Source organism: Euleptes europaea, chromosome 3, assembly GCF_029931775.1.
Source record: "Euleptes europaea isolate rEulEur1 chromosome 3, rEulEur1.hap1, whole genome shotgun sequence".
NCBI classification, from domain to species: domain Eukaryota; kingdom Metazoa; phylum Chordata; class Lepidosauria; order Squamata; family Sphaerodactylidae; genus Euleptes; species Euleptes europaea.
In genome coordinates, this window is record NC_079314.1 from 6,340,793 (window position 1) to 6,359,491 (window position 18,699).

The 18,699-nt window shown below is 52.3% G+C and overlaps 1 protein-coding gene across 6 annotated transcripts in view; it reads left to right on the top strand.

The window, feature by feature from the left end:
* ACTN4 (actinin alpha 4) overlaps positions 1–18,699 on the top strand; it is a 111,567-nt gene that overhangs the window by 81,166 nt on the left and 11,702 nt on the right. For all 6 annotated transcript variants that reach the window (XM_056847585.1, XM_056847588.1, XM_056847590.1 and 3 more), the window contains exons 9-11: positions 5,018–5,110; positions 6,013–6,243; positions 7,670–7,817. In XM_056847585.1, the coding sequence (XP_056703563.1) occupies positions 5,018–5,110; positions 6,013–6,243; positions 7,670–7,817 (472 nt within the window). The remainder of the gene's footprint in view (positions 1–5,017; positions 5,111–6,012; positions 6,244–7,669; positions 7,818–18,699) is intronic.

The following is an 18,699-nucleotide window of genomic DNA, read 5'->3' on the forward strand; positions in this document are numbered from 1 at the left end:
AGTGAGGTGTGGTACCACGTCAATGTGCTGTTTACTCCACCCCCTCAGCGAGGTCACCTCGATCTGGCCCAGATCCTTTTGGGTCTTTTCCCAAACGGGCCTCCAATTTTGCTTCCATCTCCAAATCCTGCAAAAACATCAGTTGTGGGCTTAAAAAAACCCCCACATTCTGCTGCCACGTCCAGGCACAATCTTTCCACTATGTCAGGTTGTACAGAGAAGTGGGAAACCGCTTACAAAGAGAACTCCATCTTTGAAAAAATTAACGGCCGGCGGTCTGGCTGGTGGCGAGTCCTGAGATCTGGCTTCTGCCGCTAGGCATGGCAGACGAAAGAGCCTTACGTCTGCGAAGGGGAGAGGCGAATAGGTTGTGTGTGTATGTGTTTTGTGTTTCCCTTTGGGCAGCACTGAGCAGGCAAGATCTGCCACCAAGCTGCTGCAGTATGTTTCCCATTAAAGCCCAGCGTTAATTTATTGGCTCCGAACGTGTAAATTCTTTATAGGCAGGAAGCAGAGTCGCTGCTTCTCTCCCGGCCAGAGATTCCTCTGTCCGTGTTCCAGCTGCAGCAGCTGGTTTCCCCCCTCTAAAGTCTGAACTTGATTGCACCCGCACTGTTCACAAGCAGGCAGTCCCAGGGAGGGGGAGGGAGCGTTGGGGATATGTGTTTGTGAATTTCTAGCATTGCCGGTCCGTTTTTTTCTTTTTAATTTCTTTTGTGTCTGATTTCAGACCTCGGGAGCTCAGCAGGCGTGTCCTCTCATCAGCTGGGGCTTATTAGCCACCTCGCTGCCGCTGTGGCCGCCGCTGCCGCAGTTTCTAGAATGCCTCTGTGTGTTTGTGTTTTCAGACTTCGGGCAGAAACTGCATGTGTTTTTTTTTTTTAACCTGTCTATCTGAGCATGCCCAGTCAGCAGCCCAAGAGCTGAGTCATAGCCGGTTCCCATATTTTCATTTGTGTTAATTCACCTACACTTGTACTAACCCATCTTTGTGGCCAAAGAGACCCCCACATAATGCCCAAAAAAATTAAGCTATATTATGCCCATGGTAATGCTGATCGCCACTTTGGGGTCAGGAAGCAGTTTTCCTCCAGGCCAGATTGGCCAGAGATCCTGGAGGGGCCCCCCCCATCTTCTCAGCATGGAGTAGGGGTCACTGGGGGTGTGGGGAGGAAGTAGTTGTGGATTTCCTGCATTGTGCAGGGAGTTGGACTAGATGACCCTGGTGGTATCTTCCAACTCTATGATTCTATGAGTCTGTGATTTATGGTGCAGGGCCACAACTATATAGGGAGATGGGAACCGTTTCTAGGGCCATTCATACTATGGATGCCTTAATTATGTGCTTCAGATTTTGGCGATGGTCTTCTTAACTGGCTGCATCAACATAAAGTAACCGTGGTGTTAATTTAGTCTCACTCCCATGCTGGGGTCATTTAGATACCTGATACCTTGAGGCACATGTCTTTCCGTGGACTTTAATTGAGGTCTAAATGACCCTGCTAGCCTTTTAGTGAAACCAGTGCGTTTTATTTATTTATTTATTTATTTATAACCCACTCTCTTCCCGGCCAAAACAGGCTCAGAGCGGCTCACATCCGGTTAAAAACACAATATAATAGATATGAATACAATAATTCCATATTCCAATTTAAAACCAATATCCATTGTTAAAATCAGGTTGGCGCCAGTTTATCAGAGCCACAGGTCCTCAGAGAGCCTGGGGAAGCAAACAGAGACCCCAGTTAAAATGGGAAGAAAGGTAGGGGAGACACCAGTGAACTCTCAGCCCCTTCCTTCTAAAGCTGTGTTCACAAGTTACACTGAACAAACATACAAATTATGTACGGCATACAGTTCATTTCCCGCCCCCCCCCCCAATAATGTGCGTGGAGTAATTCCCATGTTACATCCAATGCACGTACAGCTGAATGTGTGAGACAAACCTTACATTTATGCAGGTTCCTGGAACCCTCATTTCCTTTGCACAGTGAACTTGCTTTTTACGAACAGGTGTACGCACGTACACGCACAAGGTACGTGTGTCCACTTTAACCTGTGAACAGAGCTAAAGAGAATGCATCTAGTGTGAAGCAATAGAAACGACAAGGGAGTGTTGCTTCCCCCCCCCCCAAACTGGTGTCAAGCAAAGGTTGAATTTTGTACTCCAAAGAGGCTCTCCGGGCAGTATGCATAAAATTACTCAAAACAATGGTAAAAATAAAGCACAGTTTTAAAATGACAGGCCAATGGCTAGACCCCTGTGTCATAACTGTAGGTGCTTCGATCCCATCTCAGGTGAATTGTTTGCTCTGTTCTGGCTGCTGAGAGCCAGCATGGTGTAGTGGTTAAGAGCGGTGGTTTGGAGCGGTGGGGTCTGATCTGGAGAACCAGGTTTGATTCCCCACTCCTCCACATGAGTGATGGAGGCTAATCTGGTGAACTGGATTTGTTTCCTCGCTCCTACACACGAAGCCAGCTGGGTGACTTGGGCAAGTTACAGTTCTATTAAGAGCTCTCTCAGCCCCACCTACCTCACAGGGTGTCTGTTGTGGGGAGGGGAAGGGAAGTTGATTGTAAGCCGGATTGAGTCTCCCTTAAGTGGTAGAGAAAGTCGGCATATAAAAGCCAACTCTTCTTCTTCTTACCGTTTCCTCCTGTGGCCGGAGCTCCAGCATACCAGCCGGATTGCTACCTTCCGCCCTTTTGGCTATCAATTCAAAACCTACCATGACCTTCCTGGCCGGTTTCTGAAGACGCCACTCAGACATCTCAGCAGGGCCTGGAAGAACTGACCTTCCGGGGCAAGGAGGCACCCTGCAAGAGTGCAACCACAAAGAAGGCCCTGCTCATCAAAGTCCCCCCCCCCCATGTTGCTGGCATGCTGGAGCACAGGGCCTGTGATGGCTGCTGTGGAGGTTTAATTAGTGCATGTAGGAAAGAAGGGGTGCCTCTGAGCATGTGCTGCATGCCTTTTCCCCACAGCAGGTTGACAGAAAGCAACTCTGCCTGACGGGTTTCGGAGGTAGCTGTGTTGGTCTGCAGTAGAAAAGCTGAATTCGAGTCCAGGAGCACCTTAGAGACCAGCAAGTTAATTGAGGTATGAGCTTTCGAGAGTCAAATCTCCCGCGGTATCTGATGAAGGGAGCTGTGACCTGATGAAGGCTGATACTTGTTGGTCTCTAAGGTGCTCTGGATTCAAATCTAGATGTTCTACCTGACCAGGTTTGGCTGAGTTCTAGAGTAAGCTCTAGCCACATATAAATTCTATCAGTGACTGCTAAAAAAATCTACAGAATTGAAATCCATTTCCCTCTGCCTCTTCTCCCAAACTTGCTGCTCAGCAGGGAGTTATAGCTGTCCGCGGGATCTTCTTATCTGTAAGGATACTCCATCCCTGAGCTAAACACTAATCTTTTCATATGCACCCCACACACACACTTTACCCTAATGAACACAGCAAGACTCCGTCGGGTGGATCGTGATCCCAGAGCATGCAGTGTATTTTTTCCTAACAGCAAAAATTAAAAGATGTGTATCCAGTTCTGTTAGCAGCGCATTTATCCCGTTCCTCTCTTCCTCTCCCCATCCTTCTATAGACCCTCTTCACCTTTTCTGTTGATGTTTTGGCTTCCATCTCCTCCCCTTGGACTCTATTCTCCTGGCAAGGTACTTGAACTCTTCACTTTTTCCCTCCCATGGCTTCCATGTGCTGCTTTTTTCTCTCTTCTCTCCCCCCCCTCCACCTCCCATTTTCTAATAAGCAGGGTACCTGTGTATTACAAAGGGGCAGAATGTGGGGCGTCTGTGTCAGGTGTGAAAACCAGGGAAGGAGACCAAATTTTGTTGTTGGGACACACACAAAAATCCTATGGGCAAAAGAAAGTTGAGATCAGAGTGACGAGGGTGATCAGGGGCCTGGAGACCAAGCCCTACGAGGAAAGGCTGAGGGAGTTGGGCATGTTTAGGCTGGAGAAGCGGAGGTTGAGGGGGGACACGATTGCTCTCTCTCTAAGTATTTGAAGGGCTGTCACTTACAGGAGGGCAGAGAGCTGTTCCTGTTGGCAGCAGAGGATAGGACTCGCCATAATGGGTTTAAATAGAGGGTGGAAAGGTACCAGATGGATATTAGGGAAAAAATGTTTACAGTAAGAGTTGTTCGACAGTGGAATCGGCTGCCTAGGGAGGTGGTGAGCTCCCCCTCTCTGGCAGTCTTTAAGCAGAGGCTGGACAAGCACTGGTCAGGGATGCTCTCAGCTGATTTTGCAATGAGCCAGGGGGTTGGACTAGATGGCTTCTATGGCCCCTTCCAACTCTTATGATTCTGTGATTTCTATGACAGGCTCCTGTTAGACACTCCAGAGAAGTGTGGGAAGGACAAGAGGAAGGGAGCATGGGGTGCCCCTAAATTGGCAAGGAGGCCCGGAAAGAACCCCCAAACCACACCCACATTGCATGGGAAAGAAAATAATCCACCATAATAAAAAATAGGAAGTGCACCAGATTTGAACCAAATCAGGAAATATCAAGTCCTGGGGAAGAGCAGGGCGTGCAAGCAAAGGGCACCTGTTATTCAAACGGATCCGTGGGGGCCACTTCAGTTGCTCAAAAGGAGGCTGGTCCAAGGTGCTAAAATCTTGTGCCTAGAGCTGTCAAGATCCTTCCTCCTTTGCCCTTGCCTTGTTGGGAGGGCATTAATTTTCCCCCCACATGCAGGTTCGACCTGCCCCCACCACCTTAGGGTTGCTGTGTCTCGGGGGAATTATGAAGGAGGACATGGGTCGTGCAGCCTCTGGGTGATTCTCTGGGCACACCAGGAGGACCGATTCGACCCACCACTGGCTTTGTTTCCAAAGGCGCGCGTGCTCTCTCTTTGCCTGTTGCTTGGCTTGGTGGGGTTGTGCCAGGCTGCTTTTCGTCCTTTTTTTTTTCTTTTACATGCCGCGTCTCAGCTTCAGGCAGGTCTAAAAGATTCTGTTCATTTGTCTCTTCTTTCCTCCCCCGGCATCGTCTTCAGGCCGAGACGGCCGCAAACAGGATTTGCAAAGTTCTGGCGGTGAACCAGGAGAACGAGCACCTGATGGAAGACTACGAGAAACTGGCTTCGGACGTGAGTGGGGCCCGCCCTCCCCTTCTGCATGTGGTTGGGGGTGGGGGAGAAGGGTTGGTGATCGGAAGGGGCCTGATCCGCAGCACCGGGTGCACACAGAGGGCCCAATCAGGGAACCAAGGAGGATGACAGCTCTGTGGCATGCCCTGTCCCTGCGGGCTAATGCTCTCAGCTGTGGCGAAGAGCCCCCCTGTTTGACCCCTCCACTTGCCCTCCTCCTTAGCTGTGGGGGCACACTCGGCAGCTCTTAGGTTAGAGGTGGGGAAATCACGGCCTGGGACCCACAGTTTTGAGGGGAAATTCTCAAAATGTTGATTTACACACGGACGCACGAAGCTGCCTCAGACAGAATCAGGCCCTCCTTGGTCCATCAAAGTCAGTATTGTCTACTCAGACCGGCAGCAGCTTTCCAAGGTCTCGGGCAGAAGAGAGTCTTTCACATCCTCTCCTTCCTGAGCCTTTTTAACTGGAGATGCTGGGGATTGAACCTGGGACCTTCTGCATGCCAAGCAGATGCTCTGCCATTGAGCCATGGACCCTCCCCCTAGATATTGAAAGGTTGAGGGTGAGTCTCATCAGAATTAACAGTTATGCATACAGGACGGCAAGGGAGGACAGTTAAGCAAGTAGCTTAAATGACAATTAACTGATATTGGTAGAAAATTACAGTCTAATAAAACAGGTTGAGAATGACGAAACATCTCAAACAGAGTCTTGTAGAGCAGTTAGAGATTGCAGGTGCCGAGACCCTCCCAGAGGTGTTCAGAGTGTTGCCAGTATGAACGGCACAGCTCTGTGGTGGAACTGGGCTACTTTGGCCAGTCAGGAGCCACCTGCGTGCCTTGTCCTCTCCCCACACCCTGTCCTGATCTCACTGTCCCCCCTCCCCCTGGTTCCTACAGCTGCTGGAGTGGATCCAGCGCACCATCCCTTGGCTGGAGAACCGTGTTTCCCAGAAGACCATGCCGGAGATGCAGCAGAAGCTGGAGGACTTCCGCGACTATCGGCGGGTCCACAAGCCCCCCAAGGTGCAGGAGAAGTGCCAGCTGGAGATCAACTTCAACACGCTTCAGACCAAGCTGCGGCTGAGCAACCGCCCCGCCTTCATGCCCTCCGAGGGGAAGATGGTCTCGGTGAGTCACCAACGGCTGCGGGCCAAAGCAGGGCAAGGTGGAACTGGGGCAGTCGAGTTTCCGGCGGCAAGAGGAGAACTGAATGGGACTGGAGGCCGATTCAGCAATTGAACCACAGCACAGAGTAGCAGATGTGGGGGGAGGACATGGGCGTTTCAGGTTCTGAGCACAGTCACAACCAGTGTGGTGCAGTGGTTAAGAGCGGTGGTTTGGAGTGGAGGACTCTAATCTGGAGAACCGGGCTTGATTCCCCACTCTACCACATGAACAGCGGACACGAATCTGGCGAACCGGGTTGGTTTCCCCAGTCCTCCACATGAAGCCAGCTGGGTGACCTTGGGCCAGTCACAGCTCTCTTCAAGCTCTCTCAGCCCCACCTACCTCACAGGGTGGGGAGGGGAAGGGAAGGTGATTGTAAGTCTGTTTGATACGCCAGCAGAGGAAGTCAGCATATAAAAACCAACTCTTCTTCTGCCCCCACCCCATCTGTAAAGAGGAATGGGGCGGCATTAAAAACTGGCCTGCCTTCCAGGGCTGTTGTGACTAGTAGACATGCAGAGCTCTGGAAACACCGTTACAAAGGCCAGTTGTTGGTAACCTGAATCTCAGGGGAGAAGGGGGCAGTTAATGGCGAGGGTGGTTGGCTGTCTGTTTTCTGTCAAGAGGCCTGCTGCCCTTTGTTCTCCAGGGCCGTGGGGCTGAGCTGCAGTGGGGTGGGAAGAGCTGATTGCCAGCTTAGAGCCCCCTCTCTGCACCAACCCCAGGGGCAGTAAGTGGGTGAGGAGACAGGTCTATCGGCACCAGTGGGGTAATGGCAGAAGTCCTGAGGGAGGCTCTCTGCAGTCTGCATGGGGGGCGGGGAGGGGGCTTGTAAGGAAAAGCCATTAAGAATCCTCTGTGGCCTCTCTTCTCCCCCCACCCCCGATGCATGTATAGTTGGTGCCTCCCCTCCTCCATGGCCATTGAAACAATTCAGAAGAAAAGCCATTAAAACCTTTACCAGAATGTGCTTTCATTTCTTTGGTTTATTTGTTTATGATTTCAAAGTGTTTAGAGAAACTTAGATTTTATGTTTTTCTAAATGCATCCTTTTAATTACAAGTTTGAGTTGAAATGCACGCTTTGCACTTCTAAATGTCAGAACGCAAGTCCTATTTAATCAGGCAAATGCCCCCCCACAAGTCCCACAGCTTCCCTTGTTGCCTCCAGCAGTTAACGTTCAGGGATATACTGCCTAGAAACTTGGGGGGCTTTGTTAAGCTGTTGTGCCTAAAACGGCCGGATCAACGACCTGTGAATTCATCTCATTTAAAAGCCGTTTTAGACCATTGGCCAGTGCTATGTCCAGTGGTGCTGAGTTCCACCGTCTAGCCTATAAGTTTGAAATCCCCTCTGAGTTTCACTGCTGCTGCCCGTCTCTCCCCAGGACATCAACACTGGCTGGTCCCACTTGGAACAGGCAGAGAAAGGTTTTGAAGAATGGATGCTGAACGAGATTCGGCGGCTGGAGAGGCTGGACCACTTGGCGGAGAAGTTCAGGCAGAAGGCGTCCATCCATGAGTCCTGGACCGAAGGTGAGTGAGTCCCCATCTCCTCCCAGGGAGTCCCACAAGGACCCAGTCCCAGCAAAGCCACTGGTCAGTCACTGGAGAAAGAGCATTTCTGGGCTGGCAGCAGGTTTCGCAGAGGTAGCAGCTCAGTTTAAACAAAACATCCTCCCCCCACCTCCCAGTGAGGGCTTCTGCCTCCGTCAGCATCAGGCCGAAATAATGCATGAGCTGGCAGGGAGGGCACGCTCAAAGCTGGAGGGTGAGAGATTCAAAACAGACAAAAGGAAGTACTTCTTCACACAATGCATAGTTAAATTATGGAACTCCCTGCCCCAGGATGTAGTGATGGCTGCCAACTTGTAAGGCTTTAAGAGGGGAGTGGACATGTTCATGGAGGAGAGAGAAATCCATTGCTACTAATCAAAATAAATACGAGTCATGATGCGTACCTATTCTCTCCAGGATCGGAGGAGCATCCCTGTTCTATTAGGTGCTGTGAAACACAGGCAGGATGGTGCTGCTGCAGTTGTCTTGTTTGTGGGCTTCCTAGGGGCACCTGGTTGGCTACTGTGTGAACAGACTGCTGGACTTGATGGGCCTCGGTCTGATCCAGCAGGACTTTTCTGATGTTCTTATGAACCTTGCCTTCTTGCTGTGCTGAATTCCTGTGCTGAGCGGTTTTGCTTTCGGAGGGGTGTACTCCGCTGGGCCTTATTTTAGCTCCTTCCCTGGGCAGGAAAAGGTTTATGCTGGGTTTGTTTAATCCTCCTCCTCGCAGCTTCCTGTTGGGTACCTTCAGATAAATGGCCTGAATTCTTTTCCCTGGAGCCAAGCAAGACGGCGGTGGGGGTGGGGAGAAGGCAGCCCAACCCCACCCTTTAGGCTACTGTTCTTCCCCTTTCCCCATCAAAGTGAACTGGCGGCTGGTTGCGATGGGAAGCTCAGCCTTTCTCTTAACTGCTCTTGGGGGCGGGGGGAGCAGAGTGAACTCATCTGGAGCTAGAAACACCTTCCTGAAGAATCCCGCCTGGTTGCAGATGGGCAGGCTCTGTTTCCATGACCTCTCCCCTCAACAGCTGATGGGTTGTGAACATGTGACAGCCCCAACCAATCCTCGCTGTGTCTGATCCTCTTAGCACCAAAACCCATTTCCTGGAGTGGGGTTCAGGTGCCTTAGCGCTGCCAGCACTTGGAACACCCGCAGTTGGAATTGTAAGTGGTCCTTTAAAAGAAAACAAAAGGAACTAAGCGTCTAGATCATACGTCTGTTAAAAGCATCAAATCTGGCACAAATCAGAATTGGGCTTTGCTATATGTGGTCAGAATAGGGAGGAACAACTTGGCAATCTGCAGGGACCAGTTCTGCCTGCTGAAAGATTTTAAGGTTCATGAGGTCTAGAAGCTTGATTTCCCCCCTTGTTCTCTGCCTATACCATTCATGCTCCGTGGCAAGCAGAATAATTTCTGTACCAGCAATGTTTCCATAGTCCAACTTCCCACCCCCTGCTCGATGCAGGATCAGCCTAGAGCATCCCTGACAAGTGTTCGTCCAGCTGTTGCTTGAAGACTGCCAGAGAGGGGGAGCTCACCACCTCCCTAGGCAGCCGATTCCACTGCTGAATTACTCTCACTGTAAAAAAATTTTTTTCCTAATGTCCGCAATTTATACCTCTTGCTCACTTTGTAGACATAATTATTTTGGTTCAGGTCTGCTGGGTGTGGATTGAGAGTGGTGTAGGCCGTGGATCCAACACATGGGGGGCAGGCCTGGGCTGGGCGGTAGAGCACCTGCAGGCTGGACAAACACTTGTCAGGGAGGCTCTAGGCTGATCCTGCATTGAGCAGGGGGTTGGAAGTTGGACTATGGAAACAGGTGCAGGGAGGACCCTTCTCTCTCCGGAGAGGCACCGCCAGTCAGAAAACTCAGATGGACTAGTGGTGTAAAATGGCTTCAGCATGTGCTGAGCATACCTCCCGACTGGGCATCCAGAACAGCGATGAGACCTGTATAAATTCATGTGAAGCACATCATGCATTGCACAGGCCCTTCCTCTGAACACCAGGCACCATATTCAATTTCAGTGGCTTCTCAGGTTTCATCAGGGGCTGCCTGCTTGTTTGTATTGTAAAAATGAAAGCCAGGATTCTTAGGATGCCAATTCTATGCTTTAATGTTGCACTTTCTGCACTTGCGTTGGGTGCCCAAGCCTGGCAGCAAGAAAAGTTTGAGCATTTTATTCCTCCCCACCCCCCGAATATTTGCAGATAGCTAGAAGAGATATTGTCGAAGGCTTTCACAGTCAGAGTTCATTGGTTCTTGTGGGTTATCCGGGCTGTGTGACCGTGTTCCCAAACCGTTTCCCCGGTTCCCAAACCCAAATACCAAGACCACGGTCACACAGCCCGGATAACCTACAAGAACCAGCTAAAAGAGAATTGCTCGAGTCACTGTCAAAAGTAAGGGTGTGGAATCCATAACTCCAGTGCCAGCCCAGATTCTCAGATTCCTCTTCCCAAAGTAACAATCTAAAGCAGTGTTTCCAAAGCGTACAGTTTTCTGGATTAAAGTTTAGAGGTAGAGCTAGTTCATGTACTTCAAAAAATGTGCATTGGATGTTCTCAGGGAACTCTTGAGAGTGATTGGGCCGGTAGGGAGGGGCTGTGGCTGAGTGGGTGAGCTCTTGCTTGGCGTTCAGAAGGTCCTGCGTTCAATCCCCGGCATCTCCAGTTAAACAAACCAGGCAGGAGGGGATATGAAAGACCTCTGCTTGAGACCCTGGAGAGCCACTGCCAGTCTGAGTAGAGACCTTGATCAACCAACGGTCTGATTCGGTATAAGGCGACTTCACGTGTACCCTGTTTGCAAAAGCCGAACTGCCGTGCTTATAGGACCTGGTTGTGAGAGATCCCCCTCTCTGAGTTTGCTTCTCCAAATCAGTTGCTCAGACGTTGATACAGAAACAATAGATTTATTGAAGCCTTCAGGAGATGAGACAGGCACAGGTAGAAAGTTGCAAGTGAGGGGCTATACGGGTTTACAGAATATATTGACTCCAGGGCACTGGGGCACTGGGGTTCACACTTATTGTTATGGGAAGTTACAAGCTTGGCATAATACAAAACATCAGACGGATCCCAGGAAGTCTGGTGCGGCTATCACACTTCCAAGGCCGCACCGGCCTGAGGGAGTACTGGCAGGAAAACAGCGGGGGGGAAGATACATGGGCCATCAGGCCTGGCGCCTGAGACCAGAAGGTGTGAACTGCTTTTACGAGTTCACTGATAATGCCGCAGGTGATGGAAAGCAGAGACACAAAGACAGAGACCCTCACATTCTGCCCCCCTTAAGGCCCCCCTCCGGGAGGACGAGGCTTATCGGGATAAGCGAGGTGGAATTCTCGGACCAAGCGAGGAGCTGCCATGTGGGGTGCGGCCACCCATTCGTCATGAGCGGAGCCAAGGTTTTTCCAGCGAACAAAGTAAAACAGTTTCCCCTTCTTCCATTTGGAATCTAAAACCTTGGATATTTCCAAATGGGTATCCCCTCCTACTACGGTAGGAATCTCATGAGCGGGAGGGGGGTGGAACTGGGGAGCTGCTACATAAGGTTTGAGGAGGCTTATATGGAAGACTGGATGAACCCCCTTGAGTGTCTTAGGGAGACTCAGTTCCACGGTAACCTCGTTGATTACTCTGGTAATGGGGAAAGGTCCTACATAACGGTCGCTCAGTTTTTTGCAGGGGCGAAGAGAGCGGAGATTTTTGGTGGACAAATAGACTTGCTCCCCCACCTTGAGTTCCCATCCCGGAGACCGGTGTTTGTCCGCTTGTTCCTTGTACTTGCTTTTTGCCCTTTCCAGATTTTTGAGCAACCATGGCCAGGTGGATTTAACCACCTGAATCCACTCCTGAAGATCAGGGGTAGACTGGAGCTCTGGCGAGACGGGGGCAGAACCGAAAGGGCCAAAATCCGTCCCGTATATAACTTGGAAGGGACTAAAGCCGGTAGAGGAATGAGGCGCATTGTTGTACGCATATTCGGCAAATGGCAGCAGGTCAACCCAGTCATCCTGGTGGAAATTTACATAGCAGCGCAAATAACATTCTACTACCGCATTTACTCGTTCTGTTTGACCATCCGTTTGGGGGTGATAGGCGGAAGAAAGGCCCTGTTCCTCCACTCCCATTAACTTTAGGAAAGCCCGCCAGAATTTGGCAACAAACTGGACCCCCCGGTCGGAGAGGACCTTCCTCGGGATCGAGTGTAGCCTGAGGACGTGCGTGATGAACAGTTTAGCTAAGCCCTGGGCTGAAGGAAGACCTGCACATGGAACGAAATGAACCTGTTTGGAAAAGAGGTCTGTGATAACCCAGAGAACCGTTTTCCCCCGACTTGGAGGTAGGTCGGTGATAAAATCCATGGCGATGACTTCCCAGGGACGGGAGGGGTTCTCAAGCGGTTTGAGAAGCCCCGGGGGTTTTCCCATCCGTTTCTTGGCTGTGGCGCAGGTGGGGCAGCTGCGCACATACAACTCCACATCAGATCTCATACCGGGCCACCAGAATTGCCTTCGAACCAGGTGAAGCGTTTTTACGAAACCAAAATGACCCGCTAGCCTGGCCCCATGTACAAGTCCCAATACTTCTTTGCGAAGGGAAGATGGGACATATAGTTTCCCCCCTTGCACCCACCAAGTGTTGGTTCGTTCCAAGCCAGGGGGGAGGAGATTGTGCTCCTCCTCCTGCAAGGAGGCGTCCCGGAGTCGCTGCTGGAACACTTCCGGGATACCCTTGAGCGTAGGGGGGGTCTCCGGTTGGCGGGCTTGGGATCGGGTGGTGACGGCCAAGCCAGGGACTTCCCCTCGCTGTTCGGGAGTGAACAGGGAGTCGACGGGGCGATCGAAATCGTTGCGATACTGGGGAAGTCGTGACAAAGCATCAGCTAGGGCATTTTCTTTGCCAGGGACATGTTTGAGGGTGAACCGGAATTTTGCAAAAAATTGGGCCCACCGAATTTGTTTGGCATTGAGTTTTCTAGCTCCCTTGAGAGCCTCAAGATTCTTGTGATCGGTGCACACTTCGAACGGCAGCTCGGCCCCCTCCAAGAAGTGTCTCCATATGGTAAGGGCATGTTTGACCGCTGCTGCCTCCTTCTCCCAAATGGCCCAGTTGATTTCGGACTGGGAAAACTTCTTGGAGAAGTAGGCGCATGGCCTCAACCGTCCCCCCTCATCCCTCTGCAATAGGGCCCCGCCCATTGCTACATCCGAGGCATCCACCTGCACCACAAAGGGCTTGGTGCAATCCGGGTGAGCCAAAACGGGTTCGGATGAAAAAAGTAGCTTTAAACGTTCAAAAGCTTGCTGGCACAGGGGAGACCATTGCAGACGGGCTGAGGGGAGTGCGGCGCTAGCCCCCCTGTCCTTGGTACGCAACAGGGCAGTGAGGGGAAGCGCAACTTGGGCAAAGTTGGGAATGAAATTCCGGTAAAAGTTGGCAAACCCCAAAAACTGTTGAAGTTGGCGGCGGGTAGTGGGGGTTTCCCAGTCCCGCACCGCCTGGACCTTGGCGGGGTCCATTTCCAACCCTTGGTGGGAAATCACATACCCCAGAAATGTAATAGAAGGTTGGTGGAATTCACACTTGGACACCTTAGCATACAGTTTGTGCTCCCGCAGCCGCTGGAGCACTTCTCGCACTAGGCGCACATGTTCTTCCATGGTCTCAGAGTAAATAAGAATGTCATCGAGAAATACCACCACCCCCCGAAACAGTAAATCATGCAAAACTTCATTAATTAATTGCATAAAGACACTCGGAGCCCCCGAAAGTCCGAACGGCATGACCAGGTACTCAAACATCCCAAAACAACTGGAAAAGGCCGTTTTGGGTTCGTCTCCTTCTTTGATGCGAATGCGGTGGTAGGCTTCTACCAAGTCCAGTTTGGTGAAGATTCGGCCCTCCTTTAATTGTGCTAGAAGGTCAGGAATAAGAGGGAGGGGGTAAGCATTAGACTGGGTGACTGCGTTCAGTCTGCGAAAGTCAATACACAGTCTTAAATCTCCCGTCTTTTTCTTTACAAAGAAAGCTGGGGCTGAATAAGGAGCCTTGGAGGGGCGTATGAAACCCCTCGCCAGATTGACATCCAGATAGTCCCGCAATACAGTCTTTTCACTGGGGCTCATGGGGTAAACCTTTCCCTTAGACAGTTTGCCTTCCCCTACGATCTCGATGGCACAGTCCGTTTCTCTGTGGGGAGGCAGTTCGTCGCACTCTCTAACATCGAAAACATCAGTAAACTGCGAGTACTCAGAGGGTAATTGAGGAGAGACTGGGGCGGGGGACCCTACCAGTGCGGCGGCTGGAGTTCTGAGTACCCGTTCCTTGTCATGCAACCCACAGGGGTTTTCGGGGAAAGAAAGCACCCGTTTAACCCAATCAATGGAGGGATTGTGTCCCCTTAACCAGTTCATCCCTAACACTACAGGGGTTACAATAGGGGCGATGGTGAAATACAACCGTTCCCAATGTTCCCCCACGGACATAATCACGGCTGCAGTTCTGTGGGTCACAGGGCCCCGTTTAAAGTCACTCCCGTCCATTTGGGAAAAACGGAGGGGTCCCGGAAGCCGCTTGCGCCGGACACCCAACTTCTTGGCAGTTTCCTCATTTATCATGGTGCGGGCACACCCCGAGTCGACCAACGCGGGGACCTCTAACGGGGGACCCCCTTTGGGTAGGGACAGATGAACACGCACAAATACATTGTCCTCTTGGGCGCTTACCATCGGTGGAGCTCCTTGCACAACGATAGGGACGGTCTGCTGCGGAGCCCCCTCTACAGCAGACCGACGGCGTTTTTTGCCGGCTGTTCCCACTCTTCCTCCTCGCTGGAAGAGGGGGACGGGGTGGTGGCTTCTGGGGAGCCGTCCGAATCAAAGACGGTATTTGTAATCCGGGACCCCGATGGGACCGTAGAGTCGGATGCCCCATCCTGGGGGCGCGCGTGGAGAGCGGAGGGTGCGCCGGAGCGCCGGCTCAGTGGTCCACTTCTGCGGCGAGGCTGGCTGTCGGCGGCCGGTTTCGTCGGCTCGGCCTGGGTTTGGCGGGGGGGGGTCGGACGGCCTGAGCGAGAGGGGCATTGCGATGCAAAGTGACCCTTTCCCCCGCAGATCAGGCAGACGCCGGCCTCGAACCGCTTGCGGCGTTCCGCTGCCGAGAGACCCCCGCCACCCCCTTGCCGGAGTTCCCGGCCACGGTCACCTCGGGGTCTGGGGTCTCGCCCAAGCCGTTGCTTGGACAAGTTCAGGAGTTGCTTGCGATTCTCGATGTCAGCAGCATGGCGAACCCAACCTTCCACATCCGGGGGGTTCCCTTGCATGAAGGCCCAATGTTGGAGGTCTGGGTTGAGACCCTCCCTGAAACATTGTACCAAGGTAGCCTCACTCCAGTCCAGAATTCGGCTAGCCAGTGACTGGAACTCACTTGCATACTGCGCCACCGACTTAGTCCCTTGGCGCAGTTGCATCAGGGAGGTTTTAGCCCGCTCACCCAGAGTCGGGTCCTCAAAACGGTTTCGGAGTGCTACCATGAACTCGTCCAGGGTTCGCAGCACCGGCGAGCGGAGTTCATACTGCAACACCATCCAGGCAGCCGCCTCCCCTTGCAGTAAGGAAGCCACGTACTGCACCCGGGACTCCTCAGAAACGAAGGTTCGGCCTTGTTCCCGCATAAAAATGTCTACTTGGACCATAAAAAAGGTCAATTGGTCTCCCGACCCGTCATACGTGACTTTCAGGTCCCGACGGGCCGGGGGGGCAGGGGTTGCGGGCGGACCTACCGGCGCCCCGTCTGGGGGAGCACCGGCTGGAGGTTGCAACTTCAGCGCATCTAGGGCCGTGGCCATCTCACCCATTACGCGTTGCATGGTCTCCATCTGCTCCTGCATAGCCCGGCGGTCTTCCTGCCACTGCTTTCGTTCTTCCTCCATGAGGGCCTCTTTGCGGGCCGGGTCCCCTTCGAGTCCCGTGCTGGGGAAGGCCAACCGGCGATCCTTCGCCGCAGTCCGCGAGAGCGACCAGCCCTTGGGAGAGTCCAGCCAATAAGTAAGCCCCCGGGGACGTTCGTCCCGATCTTGGTCGGGGACGCGACCCTTCGGTTTCTTTGGCTTGGCTCCCTCCTCCTTCGGGTCCGGCTTCTCCGGCTCGTCCGGAGCCTTGGGGGCATCGGGGATAGGAGTGGTGTCCTCGTCGGCTGACATTCTGTCCAAAGCGGTACAGCTGCAGTCCGAGAGGCAAGGACTTGCAACTTAATGTGAGAGATCCCCCTCTCTGAGTTTGCTTCTCCAAATCAGTTGCTCAGACGTTGATACAGAAACAATAGATTTATTGAAGCCTTCAGGAGATGAGACAGGCACAGGTAGAAAGTTGCAAGTGAGGGGCTATACGGGTTTACAGAATATATTGACTCCAGGGCACTGGGGCACTGGGGTTCACACTTATTGTTATGGGAAGTTACAAGCTTGGCATAATACAAAACATCAGACGGATCCCAGGAAGTCTGGTGCGGCTATCACACTTCCAAGGCCGCACCGGCCTGAGGGAGTACTGGCAGGAAAACAGCGGGGGGGAAGATACATGGGCCATCAGGCCTGGCGCCTGAGACCAGAAGGTGTGAACTGCTTTTACGAGTTCACTGATAATGCCGCAGGTGATGGAAAGCAGAGACACAAAGACAGAGACCCTCACACTGGTCCCTTTGCCTGGCCTTCTGGCAGTGTAGTCCTTAAACTTGTATTCCCAGAAGTGCAGTAGGACTTAGAGTTTTTAGGATTGAAAGCCCAGGGCTCAAAAATTAAACTCTGCTACCCAAGTAAAGGAGATACTTTGGGAGGTTTTCCTTGAGCTTGTCAGCTGCAGTGCAAGCAGTTTCAGGGGAAATACATTTCCATTTTTATTTCCTCCCTAGAAAAGATGTCACTGCCTGAACATTCGTGTGTGTGCTTGGGGGGATCAATTCTTTGTGGGGTCTTCTCATTCTTAAAGGGTCGAGGGCTGTGGATGCATCCAATAAGAGAGTATAGTTTTGCCGGAGAGGCTTCAGCCAAACCAGGCTGCTCTGCTGAGACCTTGCGCGTTCTGCCTGGCTGGCAGCCAGGGACTGGATTTCCGAAGCCGAGCGTGTCCTGGGGAACAGCTGATAGGAACAGAAGAGCATTTTCCAAACTCCAGCCGTTTTCCCCGGTTCCCAAACCCAATTGAATTAGCGCACAACCTCCAGCCGTGCACCAGGGCAGCTAGCAACTGTGGTTTGCTCAGCCTCAGACTTGGGGGTTGGGGTGGGATACAGAGCCAATGGAATCCTGCCCCAGAGAAGAGCCTCTCCCCCCCCCCCCCCCGCATCCAGGCCTTGAGGAATAGCTTGACAGCACATGATTCTCTTGTTTCCTGTGTTGGCGAGGCGTGGGGAGGGGGAGCCAGGAGTGTCTTCCTATTTCTGGCTTCTGTTTGAAAGGAAGTGTTGGAAGCTGTACATAGGCAGGCGAACGCAGGAGCAGCTAACAGCTGCTTGGCCCCCTTCAGCCAAGGATCGTGGGAAGCGAAGGGGTGGAACCAATTGATGGAGGAGGAGAAGGGGGTTTACCGTGCGGCACAGTCCGTTGCCAGGAGAAGCATCCGGCATGTCAAACCAAAATGTGCCCAGCCTGGCACTCCAAGCACCTTTTGGGGAGACTGGGCTTTGTCACCAGTGGTCACAGCTGGCTAAGAAGAGAAGAGCCCTGCTGGATCAGACCAGTGAGGGTCAATCTAGTCCAGCATCCTGCCTCATACAGTGGGCATAGAGGCCGAGGCCTTCATAAGAACATAAGAAGAGCTCTGCTGGATCAGACCACTGAGGGTCCATCTAGGGGGAAGCAGCTGTGGCTCAGAGTAAGAGCCTCTGCTTTGCATGCAGAAGGCCCCTGGTTCAAACACCAGCGTCTCCAGTTAATAGGATCAGGTAGAAGGTGATGTGGAAAACCTCTGCCTGAGACCCTGGAGAGCCACTGCCAGTTTGCGTTGACAATACTGACCTTGATGGACCGATGGTCTGATTCAGTATAAGGCAGCTTCATATGTGTTAGTGTGTGTAGTCCAGCATCTTGTCTCACACAGTGGCCAAACAGTTCCTCTAGAGGACCAACAACAGGGCATACAGGCCGAGGCCTTCATAAGAACGTAAGCAGAGCCATGCTGCATCAGACCAGTGAGGGTCCATCTAGTCCAGCATTCTGTCTCACACAGTGGGCAACCAGTTCTCCTGGAGGGCCAGCAACAGGGCATAGAGGCGCAGGCCTTCCCCTGATTGTTGCTTCCTGGCACTGGGGATCAGGGATTTTCTTGCATTGTGCAGGGGGTTGGACTAGATGACCATGGTGGTCCCTTCCAACTCTATGATTCTATGGTTTACTGCCTCTGAACATGGAGGTTCCCTTGTGCCACCATATCATAAGAACAGAGGGTTGGGCGGGTGGTGTTCCACGTGGCATTTTCTTGGACAGACAAGCATGCTTTCCAGGAGCAATGTCTCAAAATACACCCTGGGTTAGGGGGAGGCAGAGGAGAGGTATAACCGCAGTTGGTTCAGGCCAAGGAGGATCTGCAGAAAAGCAGGCTCCTGGAAATGGCTGTGAAGGGGGTCGGGGAGACAGAAGTATACCATCCCTGTCAGAGCATCGCCCGGGGCAGCCTCTGGCATGGAGAAACCAGAAGCGTCCAACGGCTTAAGAGAGCAGTGTAGTGCTGGGCAGGAGCTGTGAAACATGGGGGGCGGGGGGTCCTCTGGCCACTGCTGATGCTGGGTGTGTTTAAGTATTTAAGTCACTCCACGTTACTCTCATAACCCTTAACTACAGCCCTGGGAGGTG